Source organism: Erithacus rubecula, assembly GCF_903797595.1.
Source record: "Erithacus rubecula genome assembly, chromosome: 3".
Classification (NCBI taxonomy): domain Eukaryota; kingdom Metazoa; phylum Chordata; class Aves; order Passeriformes; family Muscicapidae; genus Erithacus; species Erithacus rubecula.
In genome coordinates this window covers 53543381-53571184 of record NC_136689.1, presented here as the reverse complement: position 1 = coordinate 53571184, position 27804 = coordinate 53543381, and the positions used below count along the sequence as shown (strand labels likewise).

At 38.2% G+C, this 27804-nt stretch overlaps 1 protein-coding gene across 8 annotated transcripts in view; it reads right to left on the bottom strand.

Moving 5' to 3' along the window:
* Positions 1 to 27804, bottom strand: part of AMPH (amphiphysin) — a 120904-nt gene that overhangs the window by 20280 nt on the left and 72820 nt on the right. For 4 of the 8 annotated variants that reach the window (XM_079301918.1, XM_079301919.1, XM_079301920.1 and 1 more), the window contains exons 4-16: positions 25428 to 25522; positions 21010 to 21105; positions 19612 to 19719; positions 19163 to 19248; positions 17486 to 17561; positions 16614 to 16696; positions 13553 to 13691; positions 11948 to 12076; positions 8829 to 8936; positions 6164 to 6187; positions 4860 to 4883; positions 4074 to 4571; positions 773 to 823 (exon numbers count right to left, since the gene is read on the bottom strand). In XM_079301918.1, coding sequence (XP_079158044.1) covers positions 773 to 823; positions 4074 to 4571; positions 4860 to 4883; positions 6164 to 6187; positions 8829 to 8936; positions 11948 to 12076; positions 13553 to 13691; positions 16614 to 16696; positions 17486 to 17561; positions 19163 to 19248; positions 19612 to 19719; positions 21010 to 21105; positions 25428 to 25522 — 1517 coding nt within the window. Of the gene's footprint in view, positions 1 to 772; positions 824 to 1631; positions 1665 to 2194; positions 2228 to 4073; positions 4572 to 4859; positions 4884 to 6163; positions 6188 to 8828; positions 8937 to 11947; positions 12077 to 13552; positions 13692 to 16613; positions 16697 to 17485; positions 17562 to 19162; positions 19249 to 19611; positions 19720 to 21009; positions 21106 to 25427; positions 25523 to 27804 lie in introns of all 8 variants that reach the window. The other 4 variants (XM_079301923.1, XM_079301924.1, XM_079301925.1 and 1 more) reach the window with 2 other exon arrangements.

Here is a 27804-nt window from a genome sequence, read left to right as displayed (position 1 = left end):
TTTCCTGACGTTGAATGGTGGAAGATTCTTTCAGACTTAAAATCACAAGTAACATAAAGCAGACTGCACTGATGTGTTTGTTCAAGCCACTTGTTAAAAAGCACACCTCAGAGAAGTTTCAGACCACACTGCAGCTACAGGTAAAAATACTCTCACAATATACAGTAACCATCAAGAACACATTAAAAAACATTAATAACATTAAATATTACCCTGCTGCTATTAAGTAACTATAGCACTCACCTAGCAATGCTGTTGCTCTCATCCTTGCTCCAGGCTAAGCAAAGACTATAAGAGGAGCTAAGAAACAGCTCAGGTATGGTCACTTCCAAGAAGACTGTGCCCTCCTTATAAGTGGATGTGCCTACTATTATTATGGTGGTGAGTAGATAAAATCACAGCAATTTTGGAGATATGTAACAGCCATCATGTACAATTGCTCTACACTGGACCATAGCACTCATTCTAGTAATTTCTTATATGCAACAAATGAGCAAACTGTTTAACTACACCTTTATAAAATAAACATACCTTACAATATTCCGGGTTTCTTTTATTTTGGTCTGTGCTATCCTTGTGAAAGATTCTTTCAGTGAGTTTGGATTTACAACTACAATGATATCACCCATCAGTTCTTCCAAATGGAAGAATTGCATAAGGTGGTGTATTTTAAAGGACAGGAAAAAAAAAAGTGAAAAATATCTTTGCACAAAGGAAAAATTGTACACTTTTTGATGAGACATTTTTAAAGGAACAAAAACCCACCACTTACCAAAGGCTCTTCCACATTCTCATTTGATTGCACTGGAAATGCAGAGATATCCTAGACAGAGAAATGAAAAACAACAATGTAAATATATGAGACAGGATATTTGCAGGTGTCCATCAAAGACCTGATTTTTTAATGGTTTATTCAGGTAAAGTCACTAAGTACATTTACATAGACTAAAATAGCAAGTATAACTTAAGGAAAATTATTTTTATATTTATTTAGATTACCTGAGTACTATTAATATTAAAACCATTATTTTTTCAATTTTATATTCAATTTTATATTTTTTTATATTTTATATTCTAAACCAAGATTTTTCACTAAAGGCACTGAATACATGTGATTCACACCATCATAAGTGCACTTATAAGTTGTGGAACTCTGGATCCCTTTTGCAGATTACACATGGCTGTGCCTGGAGAGTGTGCTCTAAGCTACTTGCTTCTTGATCACGGGCTTTTATATGAATAATAACCAGAGTAATTACAAATACAAAATTTTACCTGCACTAAGAAAAGTGGAGGTGTTTCCCAACATCTTACTCATTCAGAACCAATTAATTTGCAAAATATTGCTGGGCCAAATTATTTTCCTATCACAGAGGAGACAGAAAATACGTATTTTCTTCAGATAAACATTTTGCCTCAATTATTAGAGCCTTGTGCTTTGCCCCTTCCATCTGAATCCTTTACTAACTAAATGTCCTGGAGAAGAATGGTTAATCATTGGAAGACTCATTTCCATTCTTGTATAAGCTGAGATTTTTTGGGTACTTTTAAAATTTGGTGCAGAGGGTGTGCTGTGGTTGAGCCAGTGTATAAGAAAATGCTGGAAAATAATGAAGCCCCAGGTTATCCACCTGAAATTTGGGATCTTGACACAGCCCTGGAATCTGAAAGCATAAACATGGTGTCTTTATGTGCTGTATCTCTGTGATTCATACTACAAACTCACCAACAGCACCACAGCAGATAAATAATTTAGGTTAAACTTTGAGAGTAAAATATATTTTAACTGAAAATGGACATAAAAAAACACCACAACATATTTAAACACAGAGTGACTGAAAATAGGTGAAACTGAAAATGTGCTTTACAGGATTTTGGGATTGAGAGAAAAATAATCCACAAAAGAGCACAACAAAAAACTAGACCAGCCATTTTAGGAGGAAAAAGCTGTCCCACTAAGGTAGTCAGATTTTTTGCTATTAGACTCAGTCAGGCCAAGAGTCCTAAGGGTATTAGAATCTTTCTAGCAACACAGAAGAATTTCTGACAACAGATAAGGTTTGGATTTGAGACAGTGTGGTGTTGCTATGCAGCTTGTCTGTAGAACAGATTTTCTGAATTTGTATAGCCAGTTCTAATGCTGTCTTCCTAACAGCACAGAAAAAAATGATCTCAAAACCTGCTTATTTCTTACCTGTGCAAATCCATTAAATGCTATGGTGGATGCCTAAGTAAAAGTGAAGATCAAAACAAATTATCATTTGTTTACTAAACCCAAACATGAGTCAAAACATTTTTATTTGCAAAATAAAAATGTAGGCCAGACATAAAAAAGGAAAAAAAAAAAAAGAAAAAAAAAAGAGAGAGAAAAAAAATGAAGGGTAAGGCAGCAAGAAATGTTACAACAATGCTATTTGATAACAGACATCGCAGGCTTAAAGAAAATGACAAAAAGAAAAAGAAGAGTACTTTAAATATTTATAAAAAACAATAATTAAAAAAGACCAGGTGCATTTAAAGATCTACAGATAAAACACAAAAGCTGCCAGACAAAATGTGTCTTCACAGTTCAATGCTTCATTCACCATTTTGAAATGCATGTTTGTCAGCCTGCTTGAAGGGCTGAAGGGCACCACACCATGAAGAGTTGCATGGCAATTTTTCAAAAAAAGAATAGCATGGACTTAGGAAGGGCAGTAGGAAACACACAAATGGAATGTTTTTAAACAACAAGCTTATGCATGGCCTAAGGAACTCTTTGTCTAGACTAGGCTACACACTGGGGTAGGTACCTCTTCTTTATCAGCCTCAATTTCCTGGTACAACAATCCATATCTCCGGTTAGCAATTTCATCTTCAGATAAATCTGAGTTGTTGGTCTCATTGTCTTTAGGACTAGTTGAGCTCTCGGTGCTAGCATTTCTGGAATTTCCCATTTGAAACAGAGACAAGGGCCTAGCTATCTCCTTGCTCGCTCCAGGACTGCTAATGCCTGCTGGATCCCCAGGCAAACCTTGTTTTATTGGTGTCTCCTGAATTATGTGGCTTGTGCTTGCACCTACTTCCCCCCAGCTGTTATCAGTAGCTCCTAGGTCTTCTGTAGACCACTTATTAGTAATGCCTAACCAAACATTCTCCATGTTACCTTCGTCTGAGTTTTGCTGCTTGGGGAAAAAGGGCCAGTTATCCAGTCCATTGGCTTGGCTCTCTGACTGACTAGGAAAACCCCAGGAATCATTAGTAACTGTGGGATCCCAGTTTGCCAGCCAGGGCTCTGTTTCCAAGGCTTCAGGAACACCACTGCAAGTCACTTCAGTGACTGCTGTTGCTGTCCTATCTGCCACTTGGTCATCTGCATTATCTAGGCAAGGGTTATCACAGCTTGTGCTAGCAGCATCAGCTGCCTCAGGCAGCAATGCCCACTGTTTTTGAGCAGCAGCTTGACCTTCAGTACCAGCACTACCATTTGGGAGGTGGCTGATGCTATTATCTTCAGTTCCTTTGCCAGACTCTTCTGCACTGAATAATTCAGCATCACACAGATCACTTCCAGTATCTGAAGGGTGTTTTCCTGTGTGGTCAGTTATCTCTAGGTCAACATGTGCCCTCGTGTTTATACACTCCATGGACATACTCTGTCCAGTACCACTGTCAGTTTGGTCTAAGGTCTCCTCAAATTTATTTTCATGGTCCTCATCCCATATATCAAGGACTCTCTCAGGATCAGCACCAACGCTTTCTATAGTCTCACAGTTGTACGTCACTACTTTGTCCCCACTTTCTAGCCCTGTGCTCAACAATGGTATTTCTCTATCTGTCTCCTCAGTTACACTGACCTGTTTGAATTCTTCTTCTGTAGAGTTTGCTAGGTTAGCACCACTAGCTCTCCCAGTATCCCCATAGTTATCTTCAAAGTCATGTGAATTTTCTACCTCTGTGCTGACTAAAATTTCAAGGTCTGATTTTGCTAAACCCTTATGAAATTCTGCCTCACTGTTTACTTCGGTTTCACAGCCTTGCTCTTCCAGTTCCTCTGTACCTTCTACCTCCTTGTAGTTAGCTCCAGTCTCTACCTTTTCACTTGGCTCGACACCTGCCCACTCGTCTTCCTCACGCTCTTCCTCTGCCTTTTGCACATCACATGGGAGGGGTTCATCCAACAAGCTATCAGTTCCCAGGGTGGGTGTCTCAGAACTGGTTACGTTCTCTAAAGGCTGATTGGTCACCACATCTTCCCACACGACATTTTTGGCATCCAACTGGTCCTCCAGTGCAGTCCTCTGGTTCTCGCTTAGAGAAGCTGACCCTGGTGCAGCATCCTCCTGCTCACCTACTGCAGGCCAAACACTAGGCAGAGTACCCGTGGATTCGCTTGAGCGTTGCTCTGCCCTGGGGAAAAGCAAGGAACTGCCTGCAGGAATCTCCTGGCTGATACTGGGTGTGCTAACATCTAGGCCCCAGTTGAGTGAACCTAGATCAGTTTGAGATCTGTTAGTATCTTCTGATGACCCACTGTTTGGGGTTTCCTCCATGATCAGGTTACACAGGGAAAGACTTTTTGAAGAATCAGGCTTTAAGCAGACAGAAAAGCAAAGAAAAAACACAAGATGAAAAAGATAAAGGCGGACTTGATGAGAAAACACAAAATTTAAATTTTACAAGAGCAATTTTAATCTAAAGAATGAAGTGACTACATTAAGCAATTTTAGGAAAAGCTATGTGATTTGCAACATCTGAAGGCAATAAATTATAATGCAGAAGAGCAGCAGTGATACACAAAACCAGAAAACTATGTATTACACCACAGTGATTAAAACAGTCTCTAGCATGGTTGTGATTTTGGGGGGAGGTTTGCTTACCGGCTGCACCAATTCGCTGCTTGTCTGTATAGAACGAAGTCATACACACAAAACACAGAAAAGAAGAATATGATATACTTTGATACAGCAGCAGTTCATTAATTAGCAGTTCTCTAACCAGCTGCAGTTACCAAATCACAGTGGGGAAGGAGCAGCGGGTCCTTTCCTGCCATTCCACCCAGGACTAATTCCAGGCCTGTGAGTTTTAAACCTCTGAATTACATTATAAAAAAAGTTCTTCATCTATGTTGAGTATTGATTACCTCTTGCTTTCCCCTGTATGTCACCAACATTTTTATTTCAAATGTTTAGCTATGAGGTACACTGGTATTTTTAAAAAATTGAGCAAAGATGAAAATAATTATAATACATAATACCCACATAACATTAAAAAGCTATAAATAAAACTGTACAAAAAGAAGACATTGATAAAGCTTCTAATCTAAGTTTAGAGCAATACATTCTCAACATTTCTGGGTAATTTCACAGATATTTGAAGCCTTGAAATTTTGGCTAGCCTGCATATATGACTGGTTATTTCAAGCTTTATTTAACTTCACTCAATATAAGGAGATAAACATTTATTACACATCACACATGGAACATGTTCACAAAACTGTGCTGTGAATCTCAATACATGACAAGCATTCAGAGATTTCTGTTCTGGCTGAAGTTACAGAAGGTTAAACATGAGCACACCAGGCTCCACGTCAAGTCAACCCAGCTAACTCCATTACATACAGTCAAAAGAAAACTCATAAAAATGCATTGTAAAAATGCATTGTTTTCTTCCTGAAAATTTATCTGATTTGGCACCAGGAAGAAAAAGGAAGGATTCATGCAGTTTACTGGAGCAGCAGTTTCTTTTGTGAGTAACTCCAGTTCACTGCATTGTCCACAAACACAAGCTAAATTATGTCTTTACTCCTAGTTTTGAGAAAATGGCTGTCCATTGGGTTAATGGACACCTTCACGTATTTAAAAGTGACTTATATCCATTATTACCTTCTAATAGCTGTAGTTTGGGCATATTAAGAGCAACACTACTTAGCAATCACTACTTAGCTGTAGTGATTGTGAATCTTTTAGCCTAGATTTCTGACAACATTTAGGTTTTCTAGGCTAATCAACACATTATTTTTTGTTGTTAGTTTTAAAAGATACCCAGTGGCTTCATATATTGAAAGAGTTCTTCATGGTCTGTGAATTTTTTATCTGGGCATTTGGTAAAAGAATTGTAAATCTGAGTTTAAGTTGTTACAAAATCAGAGGCACAGGAATGCTACTGTGTATGTCAGGCTTACCGTCCATAGATCCCATGGCAATGTCTGGAAAAATAGTGGAAAAAAGAGCTTGTCAGAAAAACACCATTCTTGTACTGTATGTCTAACATGCTGCATACCAATGTCCATGAAATAAGAAGAGTGAACTTTTATTTATACACATGCTTGTAGTACATACATATGTTATATATTAGCACATGTGCATGTGTGTCTGTATCTGCACAATGCTTTTGGTTGTGAAGTATAATGCATTGTGGGTACTTCCCACTTCAAAGTAGTTGTTGTTCTCCAGAAAACTCACATTACTGTGTGCATGAGCAATGGTCAGATTCTGAGCTGGTGACTGAGTAACCTTCAATAGGCATACAAGCCTCTGCAAGTGTCAGCTTTAAAAAGCTAACCAAGTTGGGGTTTTCTAGCCAGCTAAAAATGATACAGCTATCCACTGAGAATAAGTGGGCTTCCTCACAACACTGACACTAGAAAGGAAAATGGCAAACTATTTGAAAAAGGAAATAAGAAAGTTGACCAATATTTTCTTTTTCTTGTCTAGTCTGTTAATTAATGCTAGTGACCTCTCAACAGAAGAGCTAAAGAGACAAATGAAAGAAAAACAGCAGACTTCATGCCTAATATTTATAGCCCACCACATGAGACAACTGCTGGTTCATAGCAAAAGAAGAGAACCAGAAAGGTTTAGAAAGGTCCCTTCTAATGCAGCCATAGAAGCAGAAAAGCAATTGAGGAATGACAGACCAGGGCTCATATACAGGTTGGATCGACCTGGCACAGCAATGGAGGGAGGTAATTAATTAAATTAGCAACAGACAAGTCATGCCAGGCCTTCCATGGCATCATGCACAGATAACTACTCCTGTCCTCACTACTTCAGCTGTTTGTTGAATGGAAAATATCTGTGAGTGAGGCAAAAGCCATACACATATGGAAACACCATTTAGAGCTCTCTTCCTAATCCCCCTGCAAGCACAGGGCTCTACAGCCACAGGCTTCATTCTCTCTATACTGCCACAGTAATGACCCTGTCAGCTCCAGTGAGACCAAGACCCAGGCTGTGGGGCTGTTTTCCCTTCTAAAATCAGGGTGCTCTGACTCATCCACATACTCTTGTAGATGTGGACCATCCATTCTCATATGGCTTCACTCTGCAGAAAGGTGAAAGGAGTGCATAAATGTGCTCAGTGAATGCCTCCTGTGCCCCTAAATGAAAAGTTACAATGTACTTTTCTATACAAAATTGTATTCTGCATTTAATAGGATAGTTAAATATAAAATAACTTTTTTTCACTAAGTAATAAACTTTTCTAAAATCTGTACAATATAATGTCAGAACAAATGTGCTCTTTCATAAAAGTTAAGTATCTTTTGTTTAATGATTCCACTGCTCTAATCTAAGCATTATTACAAAACAAGCTGAAAGAGTAGTTAGCCAAGTCACACATAAAGTTTTCTGTCACTGCTGAGTGCTATGGAATGTCATTTGCCTTCCCCTTCCTTTTCTCTGTTTAGAGGAAGAAAAAACATAACAACTAAAATGCACTAAGCTTCTGCTAGAATGGAACACTTCTAGCAAATCTCAATGAGAAAATTCAGCTAACACTCACAGTGCAGACAGTGCATCACTTTTCTGACAGCACATATCCTGTCAGAGATCACTACAGATTTCATTACATAACTAGGGCTTCACACTGAATAAGAAATTAATTAAGGAAGAGATCAACAGGGAATCAGGACCATCTCAGTCTTAAAACTTCTTGTCTTCCTACTCTATTCTCAGTGTTGCATTTCTGAACAGCTGATTAGTCTTCTCATGTGTCACAGAACAAGCCATATTAATGACAGATCTTGCTAACATTGCTTATTAACATTGCTTCTTTGTGTACAAGACTGGGATGCAGACATGCTGGCCACGAGATCTTCCCTCATTTGCTACCTGCCCTCTGGGTGGTAAGCATGAATTGTGAATTCTGGATTTTAAAATAGCACGTCCTGTAGGATAAACCAATGAATATCAGCCACTTGATATATTAGCTTTTTTTTTTTTTAATTTTAGTTTCAACATTTTTTCCATATTGCTGCAAAAAAATGACCATTCCAAATATTACTACTGAATGCAGACTTTTGTATTGTGATAACACAATATTTTACACGAAAACAGCCTATTCCATACTCCAATTTTCCTTGAGGTTAGGTCTAAAGTAGATTAATAGCAAAACCACTCGGATCATATCACTGCTTGGTACAGAAACTCCATCACAGTAAAGCAACTGCATACTGACTCCATGAGACCTAGGTCCCCTAAGGCATCTTTCCAGATGTGAGGAATCAAAGTCAGAAAAGTCATCAGAAAAACAAGCACTGGAGAATAATAATGTTTACACTAAGAGTTATTCTAAAGATGGAAAATAACAGCATGCTAAAGTCAAGGCCAAGGTACCAGCAACCATTCTCATCAGCTGACATTTCATGTTACCACCTAACAATTCCCTCTCCTTCCAGTACATCATCACTTACAGGGTTCCTGGGAGAGAAGATAGAAGGCTGGCTTGTTCTTCCCAGGAAGATAAAGTTTTTCAGACACTTCTTATCAATACATGAGCAAAACCTGTTCTACCAAACCCAATACATTGCATTCATATGTTTTGCCTCTGTCAAGGCAAAGAGATACCTGAGACATGGGTGAATGACTAACTCCTGTTGATACCGCTTCTGGCTTGAAAGGGTCGAAGTCCAAATCCAGTAATGATTCCTCTTTCTTAGCTTGAGGTACTTCATTCTGTTAGAAAAAATATATACACTTAAAAAACTTATCTTTTAAAAGCTGCCCTGGGCAGTAAAATATTTAAATAATCAAGAAAAAAAAAACCAAACCACCCTACAGATTTACTAGTTGTAAAGGGAACTTTACAGCTCTATCAAAAGGGGAGGAAGCTCTGAGGACTTTCCTGAGCTTTAGTGTAAGTTTTATTTTTATGAGATTCATTTTAATGATGTCTTTGGTTTCTCTGTAGTACAGCTTTGCCTTTTCATGCTCAACAGTCACAGCCCTTTCAAAGAAGTGTTGAGTGTACACACCTGATGGTGAAGGCCCTTTTAAAATGCTTTGAGACAGACATCAAAGTTAAAAAGTACATAAACAGCACCCAATGTCCATACATTCTAATAATCTCTCCCCAAACACAAGCATTAGTAAAGAGCCAATACAGAAGGATCTAAATGTATCTGAATTAAGTTTTAATTTTGAACATGTAAACCAATTTACAATTAATACTGTCTTTAGCTCTAAACTTTAGGAAACATCTGATAGTAAGGCACTGGAACAGGTTGACCAGAGAAGCCATGGATGTTCCATCCCTAAAAGTGTTCAAAGCCAGGTTGGATGGGGCTTTGAGCAACCCAGTCTAGTGAAAGCTGTCCTTGTTCATGGCAGGGATGGAACTAGATGATCTTGCTTGCCTAGAATATTTACAATTAATTATAATTAAATCTCAGCTACAGCTTCACATTCATTAGTATTTCATGTTGAAGCACACTAATTGTTTCTTCAGGTTATTTTACAGCAGAAAAGACCTGTAGCTCATTGAACATATGGATGTGTATATATTTTTATAGTGACCTCAGAGGCCTCAGCTGCTCTATTAATTGTAAACCTAAAAGGCTCTACCATGTAATCCAGTTTAATAAGAGCATATCATAGAATCATAAAATGGTTTTGGTTGAAAGAAACCTTAAAGATCATCTATTTGTGCTGAATCAGTGCCCAAATATTCAACAGCATCAAGCAGAAAGAAGATGTTTTTCAGCATCTTGTACTAATACAGCGAATGCATCAGTACTGCTTGGTAAAGAAGGAGGAACAACAACAATTACAGGATATTTGTGTTTCAAGAAACAAAAGTGTTTGTCCTGTTTGCAATCCTCTCTAAAACATTGCATTAAAGCATCACAGCTCTACTTATTAGCCTGTTGGTTTTGTGCCTCTGCATAAGCAGTGTCTGGGACACCCGTGGTGGTCCCTTGGGAAGTCCTGTGCCATTGGCAGGCTCTGCAGGCTTCACAGCTTTCTCCACACTGCCCAACAAGGGCTTTGGGAGTATAGAAGGAATCATAAACACCAAGAGGAATAAACCCGTATTTCCTGTGGATTTCATGCTGCATATTTTCCTTAACTGGTTTACACACATAAGGATACCAAACATATACATCATATTATTTGGGTATGTCTGTACATACCCAGAGAGCTCAGATGCTTTAGTGATGGGAGTGGGTTTTGTGGAGGAAGAAATATAGATGATTGATGAGAAGATGGCCAGGGAATGGCTTAGGATATTCCCTGGTCAAGGACTGTGGAGACGGACATAAATGATTCACTAAAGGGAGATCCATTTTCCTTGAGAGATGAGGAAAAGATTTCAGTTCTCAGAACCATGTCCACTTTTATTATGCCATTTCATTTCTATGCTAATCTCTCACGGAAAGGTTATAAGGACTCTGGAAATGTGACTTACACTAATTTAAAGCCTTGTTCCGGTGTCATCTCTTAATGGAAAAGCAAACCAGTTCCATTTCTGCTGCCCTGGGCAGGCTGATATATGCATGTTAGTTGGATACAGTATTTAATGCAGGGGGCATATGTGGTACAGGTTACATCAACTCTTACCAGTGATTTCAAGGCTCATGCTCCTGGAGTAACTAATTCCTATAAAGTCAGGGTACAATGGTGCAACAGACCTGCCATCTCCCCTCAGAAAGAGTGGCTACCAGCAGCTGCATTCTGGGAGTGGTCTTTAATTCTTTAATTGCATGGACACTTAGCTATAAGTAAGGCTTTTCCATATAGATCTCCATACACAGCAATGCCTGTTTCCCCCTACCACAAGAAAACAAAGCATCACATGTTCAAATAGTATGAAATACATTTTTTATTGCTGTGCCTTCGTTCTCCCCTGTTGTCAGATGAATTAGAACAAAACCAATGATTCAAATGAAAATAGAAATTCCCAAACATTCTGCATGAACTTCAGATCTAGATACTTCTCTCCAGTCTATCAGATGCAGGCTCAGATTTCAGAGTTGTAATTATCATGGAAGAAAAGGTCCATTATTGAAAAAAACAGCAATCACTGTAACTGTGTAAAAGCTGAATCGCTAAATACAAATTCTGCACAAATCTGGCTTTTCTGTTTATTATATGCAACTTTTAAAAAATCATAATAATAAGATAAAATGAATTTTGATCCCTTCTATGCTGTGCAGTTAATGTTTCTATGATCAAAGCTAAGTGAATGAATCATCTAGCTGAAGCAGTCCTTTTTTATTTGTAAAAAAGGCCAAGTTTCATTTTTGAAAAATCCCTCAACAGAAAGAAGGAATACTTTTAATGATTTTTGATGAAGGAAACAGAAGTAGTGAAGTATCTCTGTAACATTCCACTTGAGATGCTTAGCATTAAAAAAAAACATCTTAGATCAACTCTCAGCTAGTAATGCAACCAGTGCATTAAAATTTCAAACATGACTGTATCATGGTATTTTCAGACAGGTATTTTCTCTCAGGAAACTGCTCTTTTTTCAGTATGTTAGCAGTTACCCTTTTGAGTGATTGTATGTAACCTATTAAAAGGCAAAACACCATATGTGCAACTCTTTCAAGATAACAGAAATTGTGCCTCTGCCTTGTACCTGTGCCCTCCTCCTTCCTCCCCATGAAGATCAGCCCCAGGGGTACTACCTTGGAGAACTTAGGTGATTACATGGTTGTATGTCTACACAATTCACTGAAGCTTACCTGTGATGGGGTTGTCACATTGATTTCTGGGACAAAGTTGTCTTCAAATAAGTTAATGATGTTCTCCTGTTGCAGCTCCTTCGTGGGTGTGAGTTTAGGCAAGGGTGGGACTGGTGGACCTTTTCTCAGCTAGGGAGACAGCAAAAAATGTCACAGACTAGTTCAGGGTTGAAAGAAAATCTTTAAGCTAGGCCTAAACAAATTGTCTTAGGTTTTGGCTGTTTCAATCTAAATAAGCCATGGGAATAAGCCATGTGTTGAAAGGAGCTGTTTAGCTGTTCACCACCAAATGCTTTGAAATAAACATTAATGAAACAACCCTATGTTTCAAAGTCATTAAAATTCAAGGTTTCAGATTTTATACAAAAGCAACTCTTGGTTGTTTTTTATTCTGATGTGATGGGCACACAGTGCAAGACACTAGCTCTTCTATAGCTGGAAGGGTGATACTGCACAGAAACAATGCCTCTGCAGCCTTTTGGGTTCTTGACTTAATTTGTGTTTAGCTTTGGGATTTTGTCCCTGCCCAGCTGTTGCTAGCCTTAGAGTGTACTTACTGCTGAGACCATATCATCTCTGGGAACTGCAGCAGTTCAAAAAGTGTTTAGTTTACTATATTCTTCCTGCTCTCCAGAGATTCACATAACTATGACAAACTAATTGCTTGGAATAGCACCAAATAGTATTGGATAATTTTTAAATCTACCAAAAACCCAAGAAAATAAATCCACCAAAAAATCTTCAGGTGGTACAGTGACACTGGTATTGGCACCAATAAGGTTGAGTCCTACCAGGTGAATACTCAGGCAGTGAGTTGCCATATTTTGGAAGACCAGAGAAAATGCACATGCTCACTTGATACAAAATTGATTTTCTTCTGATATGCAGAAAGCACAAAACAGAATCTATCCCAATTCCAAAAACATCCATAACATCAACATAAGTCTTTGATATGCACATGAAGTATCATATACAGTTCATGCTACAGATGGAACTCATGAATGAAACCAATTCTTATTTTACTGATACTGATAAGAATAGAAATTACTCCACTGATTACAACAGTGTCAAACTTCCCAATCAGTGTTTAAAACAACTAATAAGACTTTCATTATTAGTAATTAACAGAGCAGTATTTCAGCTAGCTGTATTTTTCATTGTTTTAGAGATTGGTCAGGCCAGTGATACTCACTGGCTAATTTTTCTCAGGGTAAGCACAAATCTGAAGATGAATGAAGACAGAAATATATAATGTACAAAAACTCACAAGAAGGTTTCAGAAAGAGGCTTTTCAAACTGTCACTGCTGGCATATGGGTCCTTAGAGACAATGCTACTTTTTAAGAAGTGTTTTGCTTTGTCACTACAGGTCCCACCAATTCAGCAGGCACCTAAAATTTTCTTCATTCCCCGAATACAAAAACTATTTTCTATTCATGTTGTGACACAAGGCTGAACAACTGAGGAACAGAACAGATTGCAAGGGAACCAGTGGCCTCCCTGCCACCACTCAGTCACTCAGCCTGGATGCAAAATCCACCACGCACACCATCTCATCAATCTTTCTCTGCACAGCAGGTCAGGTCCCCTGCTGGTGTCTCCTTACCTGTGTGGGTGACTTGGGTCGGGCTGGTGCTGGAGATGCTGGTGCCAGCATGTGATTGGGACTAGCAGTGGGGCTGGGTAGGGGAGAGGCCTCCTCTGGTGGTGATGGTGTTTTTGCAAAGCGCAGTGGGCCTGAATCACTAGACAGAAGAAAAGGAATGGCAAGCACAAATATATCATGCTGAGTTATTACCCAAATTCTGGTGCAACGCTTGAGCTGTGTCCCTGATGTAATGTCAGTGACCACAAAAGAGAGTACACACTGGAGATGAACTAAGCCATTATATAGTGAGTAAAACTAAAATTGAAATTAAAAACAATTAAAATTCAGTGTCAAAGGAAGTTTTAATTTTGAATGATCTTGATTTTTGGAACATTTGTTTACCTGATCATTGTAACTTGAAGAAAACAGACTACCTGCATTTTTTCAGATTCTGTACTTGAAATAACATTTCACTTATAAATTTATAACTATTATAAAATGTGAAATGGATTTACTGTCTTCATTTCACACGCTTCTTGGAACAAAAGACTAAAGATTAAAAAAAACACAGGAAGCATAACTATGAATAATGCAAATAATTTTAAAAGCTTGGCAATTTCAGAAAGGTTTCAACATAAAAAGAAAACACAGCCAAGATTATTATAAAGATATCACTATTTAGAAGGACAAACCACAACAGTTATAAACAAGCAGCAGTCAAGTGACTTCAACAGAGCTCTGCTGATTCTAAGAAAAAAATCTGATGAAGTTGTAGAAAGCATCTTCCCTTCTCATGAAAAGAGAAGCTGGTGCAAACAGTGAGAAAATATTCAGCAACCTAGATACACTGAAAGCTTAGAGTGAGGGAGGCTATGAACTACAGTACTCAACAACCACACTACTCAGTAAGAGCAACTCCTACACATCCTCAGGGAGAGCAGAAGCACTACCTGATTGAGACCACAGCATAAACATGATCCTAATGCTAACACAGGAAAAACTGTTCTTTGGAAGGACAAACTTAGCTCACACTCACCACCTCTTTCTGTGGAAATATTGGAAGAGAAAAAATAAGCAGTCATTAAGAAATTTATGTCCCAGTACAATATTTGCCTTCAGGATAGAGTATTCAGTGGCATACAAGTTTTTAAGATTTTTTTTTTAGGCAGCTCTTTAAAAGAAAGATTAGATACTGTACTTGTCTAGTATCAACTTCTCAGCATCTAAAATGGAAAGCTGTTTTATCTCATGAACACCCACTTGTGAGTCTTTTAGAGTATCATCACTGATAAGGGAAGTAGAAATCTATCCAGATTTTCACACATGGCTCTGCAAACAGTACTGCAAAAGACAGTAACAAAGTAATTGAAGGAATGGACTTTTAGAAAGCCTTTTTTAAAGTAAATTCACAATACATGAAATGAAATCTAGTAATCTGCAGCAAAATTAACGTTGCTTTTTTCTTTTAATGATAGAATGAGTAATTCAGTGGGAACAAGCATGTGCATGTTGGACATGGTCTAAAAGACACAAGTGGATAAAATTTCCATTGTTTACAAAAAGACCTTAAAGTTTTCTAACACTACATTATTTTACATTGCATAAAAGTGTTCTACAAATCCTTTACAGAAACATAGTCCAGTTTGTGAGTCCATCCTAAATGGGCCAAAGTTAACAGCTCCAAAGACAATATGTAATATATGAGAATAGATTATCACTGAAATAATCTAAAATACTTATTCTAGTAATAAGCTTATAAAGTAGTTCTGAATTTTGCATTATGTCAGAAGTTTCAGTATTTCATTCTTGGTTCCTTGTTCTTCCAAAGTGAGATTAAACCAAATGTAGGAATATCTGGCATATTTTTGAGGCAGACATTGTTTCTTGATCTACCTCCATCTTGAGGGCACATCAGATGTAGCTATGTGAGGAATCAATTTAATTTTAATTCATGCCTCAACATTATCTGACTTTTGTGTTGTAAACTGATTTTATGACGCTGGGTGGAGAATAAGGTACAGAAGGTGGCTAGCACACATGAGGGGGTGGAAAGTGCTGACATTACAGCCCCTAAGCAGGCAGCCCCTGTATGAAACAGAGACTGCCTGACAGACAATCAGTGCAGACAAAACTCCCACCACTGGGCTGCAAGGCAGGGAAACCACTGGGAAAACTCCCCTGACTACCCAAAGGTGATTCTCAAAGGAGCAGACTATGGGAGGAGCCTGAGCCCATAAAAGCATTTGAGCACGCCTCAACCGCTCCCTGCAGGCTCAGTGCCTTGTCTGGGGGCTCGTCTGGGTCAGCCCCCTGCTCCCTGCTTCTTCAGGCTTTATATATTAACTCTAAGTACCACTGGGTCTTGGTAAGTCTCACTGTTTCACATTTCAACCTTTTCTGCACATCAGTATCAGAAATAAAATTATGGCAGAAAGGCTACAGTTGTTGAAAGCAAAAAATCAGAAATACCATACTGGCTTCCACTGACCTTAAGAAAACACCATCTGATTTTTAACTCCCTTTGGTTTTGTGCTCTAAAACAAGGTTTTGCTTGAAAGTCTTAAAAAATACAGTATATCATGACATTCTCTTTATTTCAGCTTTTCTGCTTTTATGATGCACCCTCAGATCTTTACTTTTCCCCGTAAGTAGAAGAGATAAAAGCTGATGTTCAAAAGTTGGGCTTCTCACCTAATAATAGGAGCTAAAAACACGTCTCAATATTTCAAGGCTTTAAACAAATTATGAGAGTTAGCAACACTGCTGTAAACTAAGCACCCAAGAATAAATGAGCTGTACACTTGGTGCAAATTGATGTAACAGTCTACAATGAACTTGGCTAAATTGAAACAGCCTTCATTCTTTTTTTGTTTTTGAAAGGACTTTCTAGAAAAATAGTCAGTGAAGATGGAAGCTTTGCATCTTTTCTCCTGAGAAGAATGTCATCCCAGATACCTTCATCTACCATCCTGAACCAAGTTGTGCAGCAACCACTATGCATGTTATAGATGATTACTACATATGCTGAAACTCATAAAGTCTACAGCAATGCAATTCATTAAAAAGGCAATAAAGTTACCTTGGTGCCCCTTGAATGGTGAAGGCCTTGTCTGCATGCTGATCCCCCAGCTTTGTCATCACTTCGTATAGTTTGTGACATAACTGTGAAAACAAAACAGTTGCCTGAGTTTACATGAACAGCTACAGTCATGATTAAAAACACAGGTGATAAATCTGGTCTGATAAATGATAACTTCATAACTTTATGTTACAGTATAAAATCCACATCAAATCCACAGAATCAAAGATAATAGCAGTTCTTCAAAAACATGAGTTGTTTTCTTAGAGAACAGCTTCATTGGTGTGACTGACTGCTATGTGGGCTCTGATGAAGGAAGTCATCTGAAGTTTAAAGCAACATGGGCAGCCAAGATGATCCATGTTTTCTCCTGAAAAATCTAATCCAAATTTTCACAGAGATTCAGTAAAATGCATTTTCAAGAAAACCCAAAATGTTGGTTCCAATTTGAAGGTTGCTATAGATAATATGCTACTATTTAGCCAGGTACATTCAAAAGATCCTCAGTGAAACTGCTTGATTTCCTTAACAGTCACAGATAAAACATTGCATTGCTGACAATGCATATAGCAGGGAATGTCTGACATGTTCTCCTTGTACTGATTAATGCAAAGAGGTGCATAGCAATTGGAGACAGCAAAAATACTGAAGGCAACAGTAAATTACAATAATCCAGTTGTACTGCTATCCAAAATAGTAGGGGCTGCTTCTTCCTCAAGGAGAGAACAAATATGGCAAGTAGAAATGAATATGATAATTATACCACAAATCTCGATCTATGGCATGTGTGTCTCTACTAGATTTTTACTATGAGACAATTTTTAGCTGTCATGCATATCATAATCCATTATACATGAGATAGTTTTACTCACTAAAGCTATTTCCTTGTGAAACTTGGCTTCAAGGCTGGATACATTTTTGAAGGTGTTCACATAGAAGCCAATTCGTCTACGAAGGATGGCACAAAGAAAGCAAAAAGAGAATAAAAGATGTGTGTGGGTGGGCCACAAAGGCAGATTAATTAACTGTTTTCTGGACTACAAGTAACATTCTTGACATTACTCTCAGCAAAGCAAATGATGAAATGTCAAAATTTCAGACTAGTTTGCTCATGATTATTTCCCTTAGTGTTAAAATATGCATTTTGCAACGTCCAGTCAACCAAGTTGAGACTACTTCACATCAGATGTCTTCAGCTATTTTTAAAGAGAGTGGAAAAGGATGGTCACAAGTACATTAGAAGCACAGGGAAGGCAAGATGCTCTGGACATCCATCTCCCACCAGGCAGCACACAACCATTTCTTGAAAGGAGAAAGGGACAATTCCAGCACTGTGAGTCCCTGTGCCCAAATCTCATCACAGCATCAAGGTGATGCAGTTGTATCTGGAGTCAGCTTTAATGTATACAGCTCAGTACAGCCCAGGCATGGGTGCCCCAAGCTCAGCTCTGAAACACATGCACGTGCATGTAAGAGAAAATAATTTAATATAGACTAGACACTTCTGTGCATGTAGTCAAGAATCCGCTTATTTGGGGTGCATGATTACATACTTCTGCATTTCAAAAGTAGAAGCTGTTTTCTTAGGTTTCTTTTTCCTACTTAAAACTTTCATTTACAATTTCTCCCAACTTTTATTCACGACAATTATCTTTGGAATAAGAATAAGCCTGCAAAATGTCAACTCAATAGATAATTTTCTTTCTGAAGAATCTTAATAACTGAAATAAAGAACTCTGAAAGCAATTGCTTTCTAAATTATGCATATTGCTCAAATTAAATCCTACCTTTCCCTGAGACTTTTACTGAAGTAAAATGGCCATTGTCATTGATATGCAGTTTTACTTTTAATAGGCCCATAAAGCAAATATCTTGAAGCGCTAAGAAGGTTTACACTGAAATAGGCAGAAACACAGGAGGAAAATGCTCTAGTGGTCTGAAATTTAACAGGATTTAATTTAGAAGGCAGAGACAAAGGATACTTTACTCTTTCACTCCAGATTGTTAATTGTTAAAGAACCTAACAGAATACTAAGATGCTTATTTTTCTACTGCTTTTGTTCTCCCATTCACATTGTCTGCATTTTCTGTATAAACACAATGCACGGTTAAACATCTTGACTGAATGACCAATGCCATCAAATCATTTAACATCACCACATAATCAGTGCAAAGCTATAAAATGTGTCTTCTGGTGTAGTTATAATAAAAAATGACCTACAAGTAGACCCAAAACACCACAGACTACTCTGTGCTTTAGCATAATTAGTTACTCACAAAATGGAAATATTTTTGCACATCAGAATGAAGATATGGTAATGAATCTTAAGTGCCAACATACATTGAAAGAAATAAGCATAAATACATTTGCAGTACATATATTTTTGAGACACTTGCAAATGTTTTTCCTTTTATTATTTGAAAAAAAGTAATGGAGGGAACCTTCAAGAACCCAGCAATCCATTTTTTATTAGCTCATTAAAATTCTCTGATTCCCTTTCCTTACTCCCCCACATGAGGCCTTGCATTTAGTATCTCTCAGGGCTTACCGTGACCACAGAGATGGCAGCTCTTCTTGCAAGTCAGTGTTAAACTCTTCAAACACTTTCTGTGCTTTTTGAAATTCTTCTTCTGCCTAAACCAAAACGAAACAGGTGACTTCTAAAATCACGATAACATAACAAAACCAAAATTATTTTTGTGCTTTTCTTGGTGGGACTTTCAGAATCTTTATTAACAAAGAATATGCCAATACAGGATTTGCTCTTCTCTCAGTCTCATCAAGAGACCAAGTTATGTCTCTAACAGGACTCCCTGGTGAAAGAGGCTGAGCATGCCTACCACATGAAACAAAGTACTCAATACACATTTATTCTTAGAGATATCACTATTTCTAAGAGAGTAAAAGGAAGAGAAATTTGGTGCTCTGCCTCTGTACAGTAAAAAAAGCCACCCAATCTCCCCAAATCTTCTTCCAGCATGTTTCTGTTTGTGCTACCTTGGTGATTCTGCCCTCATCTTTTCTTTTTGAGCTCTGCAGGGCTTCTAGATGATGCCTTGCACTGTCGTAGTCCACTAGCTTTCTGCTTCGTTTTGCAATACGAGTCTGTACAGGGGTAGAAATGAAAGTAAATATGAGGAACAGTTTTTAAAAAGTCATTTTACTTCTGTTGTCAACTTAGTTTTTTATATATTTTTATTCTCCCTTCCCTGTTGTTCATATCTGAACTATTGTATCATGTAGGAGGAACATGGACATAGTAAAAAAGACAAACTAATCACAGTATTTTAAATAAGGAATCAATTTACAGACAGTTTGGAAAGGGTTTTCATGGGTGTAGGGCTTATGAGCCTTAGAGTTGAGGTATCAGTGTTACATAAGACTTGTCACATTCTCTAGAACCAGTGAACCTGTTAAACTCATGGTAACACTATTTTTTTCCCTTATAATAGTGTGAAAATTCAGCAATTAATGCATTTTTTTTAGAGTTGGAAAAATGCTAAAATATACTTCTCTGTATAGTTGTTCTGACACATACCAGAAATACTGGAGTTCAAGATATAGATATAGTTTGATATAGACTTTACAAAGTTATATATTATATGTAAAATCCTCATGCTGAGAGGGCATAAACACAGTTTGATTTAAAAGTGAATTTAGGATTGTATATCACTAGTGTTGGTATTTTTAGATTACTTTTTCTTTACTCCTTGATGTAAATTACAAGGGGGATGACTGAGTGCTGCCTAATCAGTTTTAAATCATCACAAAAAAAAAAAAAATTTGCCCATACAGTCATATTCAAATATTAAAATATCTAACTCTCACCTATAGTGCCTCTTTATCCTCACACATTGCATTTAGCAGTCCTCCCTCTGGACTGCACACCAGATGGGCATTTGGCAGAGGCTAGAAGCTGTATAAAATTCTCTCTCTCTGTAATACACATTCTGATGTGTATTACAAAATCTTTTTATAACTAAAGACAGCAACTATGGCTTAGAGAAAGATCCTCATGGGTGCATCTAGCCAATAACAGAAAGCCTGTAATTTGTCTGGCATTTTAACAGCTGAAGAGCTTATTGTGTCCTTATTGAAGTTTGTTAAAATTACCTCATACCAAATAAACAGGAGCAGAAAAAAACCACAAAAGGTTTCCTCTACAAAGGCTAATTTACTTCCAAGTACTATTGCATGAAAAATATTTTTGTTCACTTGGAAAATCAGCCATGACTAATGTCAGGGATTTACTTAGAGAACAACATAGTGTACATTACATGAGAGCATGACTTCCACCTCCAACCCTTTTAAGTTTTTTTTTATTGTAATCTAATTTTCAATTTATTTTGCAACTCAACAGAACTTTAAGACTTATCCTTTATAGAAAATCATTACTTTGATATCAGGAAATTGTCCTAGGTATGTATCCAGTGTTAATAATGACCCATCCACCAGCTTTTGATGGAAGTCTTCCCAAAGTTCATCACATTTCTGAAAAGGTAGAAAGGAGAAAAATGTACTTAGTAGTTTGATGCCACTCTAAACCTAGGAGAAATACAAATGTAATTGGCAAAGATTAATCTTTCTGAAATTTTAAATCAGAGCATATACATGAAGTGAATGAAAAGGAATACATTGATATTTCAAGTTCAATTCACAACAAACTAAGATTAAACTTAATAACTAGTTTGTGTTTTCATTATTTCAAATAGTAAGTGCTATGTGAAAATAAGAATGGATTCAAGGTGTTCCTCAGGGTTTCAGTGACTCAGTATCTCAGAATCTGAACCTGGCCTAGCTCTTGTGTCTAAGTGTTTAATGATGATGGACCTCACTTACAGAGAAAGGACGTGCAACAAAATACAGAAGAGAGAATAAAGGGAAAGGTCTTTCCATCTCATTCTTTTTAAGCTATTAAAGTACATTTGATAAAACTGTTTATGCTGGCATGAACTCTAGCTTGTGCTGCTGGAGAACTGGAATGAGATATAGGAAACATCCCAACATCCGCTGCCAAATAAGCAAAATCTGGACCCCCACCACCCTCTTCTGCCCTGAAGGTACAATGTTTTCCCCCAGTCCTTTTATGGAGCTCTGGGGTAGTCACCAGCAGAAACTCCCTGTAGTTTCCCAATTTTTATTTACATATTAATCAGCTCTTGTGACAAAGACTTATTGTGTGAGATTCCTTACTAGAAGCAAATCCTGTAACAGACATAGTGCTTGAGGTCCTGGGTTCTCCACTGAACAAATCATTAGCACATGCTAAACATCCTGATTCCCCCTTTCTTTGCACATTTCAAAAACTACTTAACATCCTTCCCTTTGATGGGAGGGAGGCTAAAGGGTGTAAGGACTGCTCTGCAGGGCTGCTATTCTCACTGACAAGTCTGGAAAACTATTCCCAAGTGTTTATCATAACCTACTATACAGCATATTATAAATGCTGTGTGATGCCAGCCTTCAGTTCATTAATTTCCTATTCCATCAGAGTCCCTAATGAATGATTAGAATCTATTAAACATGTTTAAAAGAAATACCTCTTTTATTAACACAGCATTTAATCACAGTGGTCTACAAAGCACCACAGCATCAGGTCATAGCAAGCAACTGCCAGTATTGTGTGTTTGCCTTTGTATCTTGCTGATATGTACTTTGAACAAATTAAAATAATGGAGATTTTCTGAAAGCTAATAGATTCAAAAAACACTGCTGAAGGATTCTTTAAGCCAACATCTTTCCTAGCATACAGAATAAGGTCTTTTAAGTGGATCCCTTTTGGAATTATCATTTATATCCTAAACTGAATAGATACATAATTATCTTTTACTTTAGGCTGAGATCACAGAATTGTTGATCACAGATCATACAGATTGGAAAAGATCTTTGAGATCATCAAGTCTAAGCTACGATCTAGCACCACTTATCAACTATAACAAGGCACTAAGTGCTACATCCCTACATCCACTGTTTTCTTAAATACATCCAGGGATGGATGCATCACCTCACTGGGCAGGTGATTCCAATGCCCAGTCACTCCTTCTGCGAAAAAATTCTTCCTAATGTCCAGCATAAACTTTCCTTGCCACAGTTTAAGGCTGTGTCCTCTTGTTCTGCTGCTGGTTTCCCAGAAGAAAAGACTGACCCCCACTTGGTTACAAGCTCATTTCAGGCAGTTGTAGAGAGTGAAAAGATCTCCCCTGAGCCTCCTTTTCTCCAGGCTAAACAACCCCATCTCCCCCAGCCACCCCTCATAGGACTTGTGTTCCAGACCCTTCACCAGCCTTGTTGCCCTTCTCTGGACATGCTGCAGCATCTCAACATCCTTCCCAAACTGAGGGGCCCAGAACTGGACACAGCACTCAAGGTGTGGCCTCACCAGTGCTGAGTACAGGGTAAGAATCACTTCCCTGGTCCTGCTGGCCACACTATTGCTGATAAGGGCCAGGATATACCACTGGCCTTCTTGGCCATGTGGGCTCACATTCAGTCTGCCATCAGCCAGTCCCCTCAGGTCCCTTTCTGCCTGGCCTCTCTTCTCCCACTCTGTCCCCATCCTGTAGTGCTGCAGGGGGTTACTGGGGCCAAAGTGCAGGACCCAGCACTTAATCTTGTTAAACTTCATATTTTTGGATTCAGTCCATCTGTCTTGTCCAGGTCCCTCTGCAGAGCTTCCTGCCCTCCAGCAGATTGGTATTCACACCCACCTTGGTGTCATCTGCAAATCTGCTAATGGTAGACTCAATCCCTTCATCCAGATCATCAGTAAAGATATTAAACAGGACTGGGCTCACACACAGATCCCTGTGGACACCACAGGTGACTGGCCACTGACTGGATGTGGCACCATTCACCTCCACTCTCTGGGCTCTGCCATCCCACCAGTTCTTAACCCAGCACAGAGTGCTCCTGTCCAAGCTGTGGGCTGTCAGCTTTTCCAGGATTATTCCATGGGAGACAGTGTCAAAGGCTTTGCTGAAGTTCAGGTCCACAGCCTTCCTCACATCCACCAGGCAGGTCACCTGGTCATAAAATGAGATCAGGAGATCAGGTTGGTTAGGCAGGACCTGCCTCTCCTAAATTCATGCTTGTTGGGTCTGATCCCCAGCCATCTTGCAGGTCCTGTGTGATTACACTCTAGATGAACTGTTCCATAACTGTGCCAGGCACCAAGGTCAGGCTGACAGATCTGTAGTTTCCTGTATTCTTCTTTCAGTCCTTATGCATGGGCACCACATTGGCCAGCTTTCAGTCACCTGGGACCTCTCAAATAAAGAAGACTGATGGTAAATGATGGAGAGCAGCTTAGTGAGCTCCTCTGCCAGCTCCCCCATTACTATAGGATGGATCCCATCTGCTCCCACAGGCTTGTGAACATTGAAGTAGCTCAGTTGGCCATTACTGCTTCCTTTTGGATTACAGAGGATCTATTCTGCTCCCTGTCCCTATCTACTAGCTTAAGAGGCCATCTGTCCTGAGAATGACTTATCTTATTGCTGACAATTGAAGTAAAATTGGTGTTGAATATCTCAGCCTTTTCCTCATCTTTGGTAACCATATTACCCATCATGTCCAATAAAGAATGGAGGTTTTGCCTGGTCCTTCTTTTGATATTAATGTATTTATAAAACCACTTTTTATTATCCTTTACAGAAGTGTCCAGGTTAAGTCCTAACTGAGCTTTTGCCACTCCAATTGATGCATAAATCTACCTTTGTGATTATGTACCCCAAAAAAATCAGGAGATTTTCTAATATAGCCCATTAATCTCTTATGAAGAAAACATACCTATCTTAACATCTAATAGAGATTAAGAGCCAAATTTTGGTCCTTTCGCACTTAACTACAAATTTCTGAGTGTAAAATCTAATAGTCTACAGATAAAAGATAAGGTGCTACAGCAAGATGCAGTATGAGATTTTCCTGCTTTTAACCTAAAACAATATAAAAAAACCTAAACCAATTAAAAATGTATCTTAAATTAGGTAGTTTGGAAGTTGGGTGTTTTAAAATCAAAACTCTTTGCAGTAGGGAAGGGTAGAAGGCAGACATAGAGAAGAAATGCAATCTGTATCCTCTGTATTCAGGTTTACTGTAATCTATATTATCAAGGAGGCCTTGCAAACTGAATGCCAGGTGGCTAAAAGCTCCATTGACAGCGATTTGCACTTTCTTGTCACCACCATATTTGCTGACAGACTTCCCCCAGAACTAAGGCTCTTTAAGCAGACAGTTCAGAGCACCTCAAGTTAAATTCCTGCCATGTTGCCTAGAAAAGCCTATTCTTCTCTAACCACTGGAGGAAAGTAAAAAGTAAAAATAGTGTCCTGAACTCTAATTTGCCTTTAAATTCCATATTCTTCTCAGAGAGAGGCAAGTGTCTCAGAAAATATTCAGTTTGTACCACTGGCTTAACAGTTGTTACATAGCAAAAAAAAAAAAAAAAAAAAAAAAAGATAAGCAAATTAGATAATCTTTAACATTCTTTTGAACTAAGAATCCTGGCTGTAAAATTGCATGTAAGATATCTTTGTACAAACTTGTCAGTCAGATGCTGTCAGGACCAATTCTGCTCACACTGACATTATCTCAGTGGGAGCTTTTATCAGCCAGTTCATACAGCAGACACTGTAAGTGCTGCATCTGGCCAGCAGGAGCTGCATTTCACAAAATCCAAAATTTATATGCTGAGAAAACAGGATTTAACATGACATGAAGGATTAAGGTCAGTTTTGGATGCACACTTCTTCTCAACAGCTCAGATTAATCCATCTGCATCCAAACCACTTTTTCCCTCTTTCCATACATCTTACCTCCCCAATCATTTTCACATCTTCACGCCCATACCAGTCTGGCTCATACACTTCATGGAGAGACTCTGTAAGCTTCTTTGAGGCATCTTGCATTCCTGCAGTTAGACAGAAAGAGGAACATATAAGTGCCAACTACAAGAAACAGGTTCTGAATGTCTTTATTTTCAGCCATGGGTACCTGCAATGCTGTTCCCTCTGGCAAATTCAGAAAAGAGATACCTGAACATGGGGAGAGCACTGTAATGGACATGGTTTTATCAAGAATCTTGTATGGTTACCCAGTAGGTTTAGAAGTTTGTGGAGCTCAGTGCTTATTTATGTTTGCAACAGAGGGGTGCCTGCAGAGGATTGTGTGGAGCCAAACTGATATGTCACTTTTGGAGCTCTTGATACCACAGGTGGAACAAGAACACAGACTACTGATGGTTATCACTCTGTAATACACAGAGGAGCTGGCTTAAATGTAAAATAGCCTCTATTATATTATGAGAAAGGGCCTAAATCTATCTTCAGTGAAGAAGAGAGATTTAACCTCAGTCAGTTTAACCTCAATGAATAAAAAACCACCTGCAGTGAAGGCACTGGGGTTTGTATTTTGATACGGAATGAATCCATTAGATGCTGAATATGGTTCTGAATCCAATGAAACCAAACTCATCTCACCTAACTTTCTAAGAGTTCAGAATAGCTAATTTTAAAATGACAACTTTAATTTCAACTTCTTTGCAAAATCTCAACAATACTTGAATTTCTTATTTAGCATAAACTTTTTTTTTTTTTAAAGCACATTTTTAAATAGTGAAATCTGTTTGCTATCTTGAAACTGTCTCTAAGTATGATCTTCAGATTTACCTACTCAGTAAATAAATTTAGGAATAACATCAATATTTTTGTTTTATGCACAAAGTAACATTCACAAGTGGAAAAGGAAAATTGTTTTGAAACTTGGAAGTGTAGAAGAGCAGATTTGATTTAGTCAGCTGATATTCCATGCACTCCCAAAACACATACTGTAAATATGACAGGAAAATAAATGCAGGAATGCACACTTCCTAATAAGAAAATGGTAGTCTGTGGAATGGATAGAAAAACACATGCTGAAAGAGCTGAAAGTACATGCCTGCCTTCTCCTTGAGTACAAAAGAGAGAATGGCATGGGGGAGAATAAGTACAAAGAAAATACTGGTGTTTAGAGAACTTTCCCCCTTAAATCAATAGGTACTGAGCCAAAACAGAATATTTGACCTCTTTAGGAATTATTTTGAGGGTGGTTTTTAATGACAGCACTCATCCTAGACTATTAGGATAGCACAAGAATTAAGATGCATTTTTTTCCTTTTTTCCTTCATGGTTAATTATTAGGATGATGTATCTCTAGCTAAAAACGTGTTCCCTTGAATAAAAAGCTCTTTTTTTTGCCTTAGAAGATACCAAATTACAATAAAATACAGGTGATCTTACATTTTCAGGCAGGACTCATTTAAAATCTTTAATGTCACTGCCAATTAATCAACTCAAGAGGTAAGCCAAAACCAACAGAGTTTTGCTTAAGAAGGCTGCTTCTCTCCACTCAATGTGAACCTACAAATCAGGAGGGTTTGTTCATCCCTGCTCAGACTTGATCCTTTCTGATACCTTTCTCCTGCCCTTAAGCACTCTGTGGCAGAGGTTCCTGTGGCAGGCAGGCTAGCACAGCTGCTAGATAACCCCTCCTGCAGCCTGCACTCAGCTCAGTCACAGACCACACTGACACCTTTTCCTAGACTTTCTTTCCTAAGTACTACAGGACTCAGGCATATATCTGCTAAGAGTAGAAGTAAAACACACCTAATATGCCATGCTTGAGTCATATCAAAACTGCACCAACTTTTACTCTTTCTTCTGTTCTGAGAATTGGATAATCCTCCATTCAACCACCTTCCTGTAAAAATATCAGTCAAATCCAGCTGCAATGTCAGGCATGTGGGCAGTAAAGTATTTGGCTTTTTCAGTCAGGGGCTTCAATCTGAAATTTCCAGGCTAAGATCATCCATCCTACTCCCTCTGACTGCATCTATACTAGGTTTACTGCAATACACCAAATGAGTGAAGAAATAAATACTAATCCAGAGAATCCCCAGTCTTTTTCATGCCTTTGGACATAAACTTACAGTGTCCAATGATTTTTTATTTGGCTGGTTTCCACACAGAATTATTTTTTACACACTGATACCTTTTATACATTACTCAGCACTAAATTTAAGAGGATTAGTGTCAGTCATATACTGCAGGCTCTCTCTCTCAGCTGTTTTTAACTGCTATCACTGAGAAAGATAAATTGTTAAAAGCAAGTCATTAAAGTACTAAAAAATATAAAAAGTACTAAAAAATGTGGAAA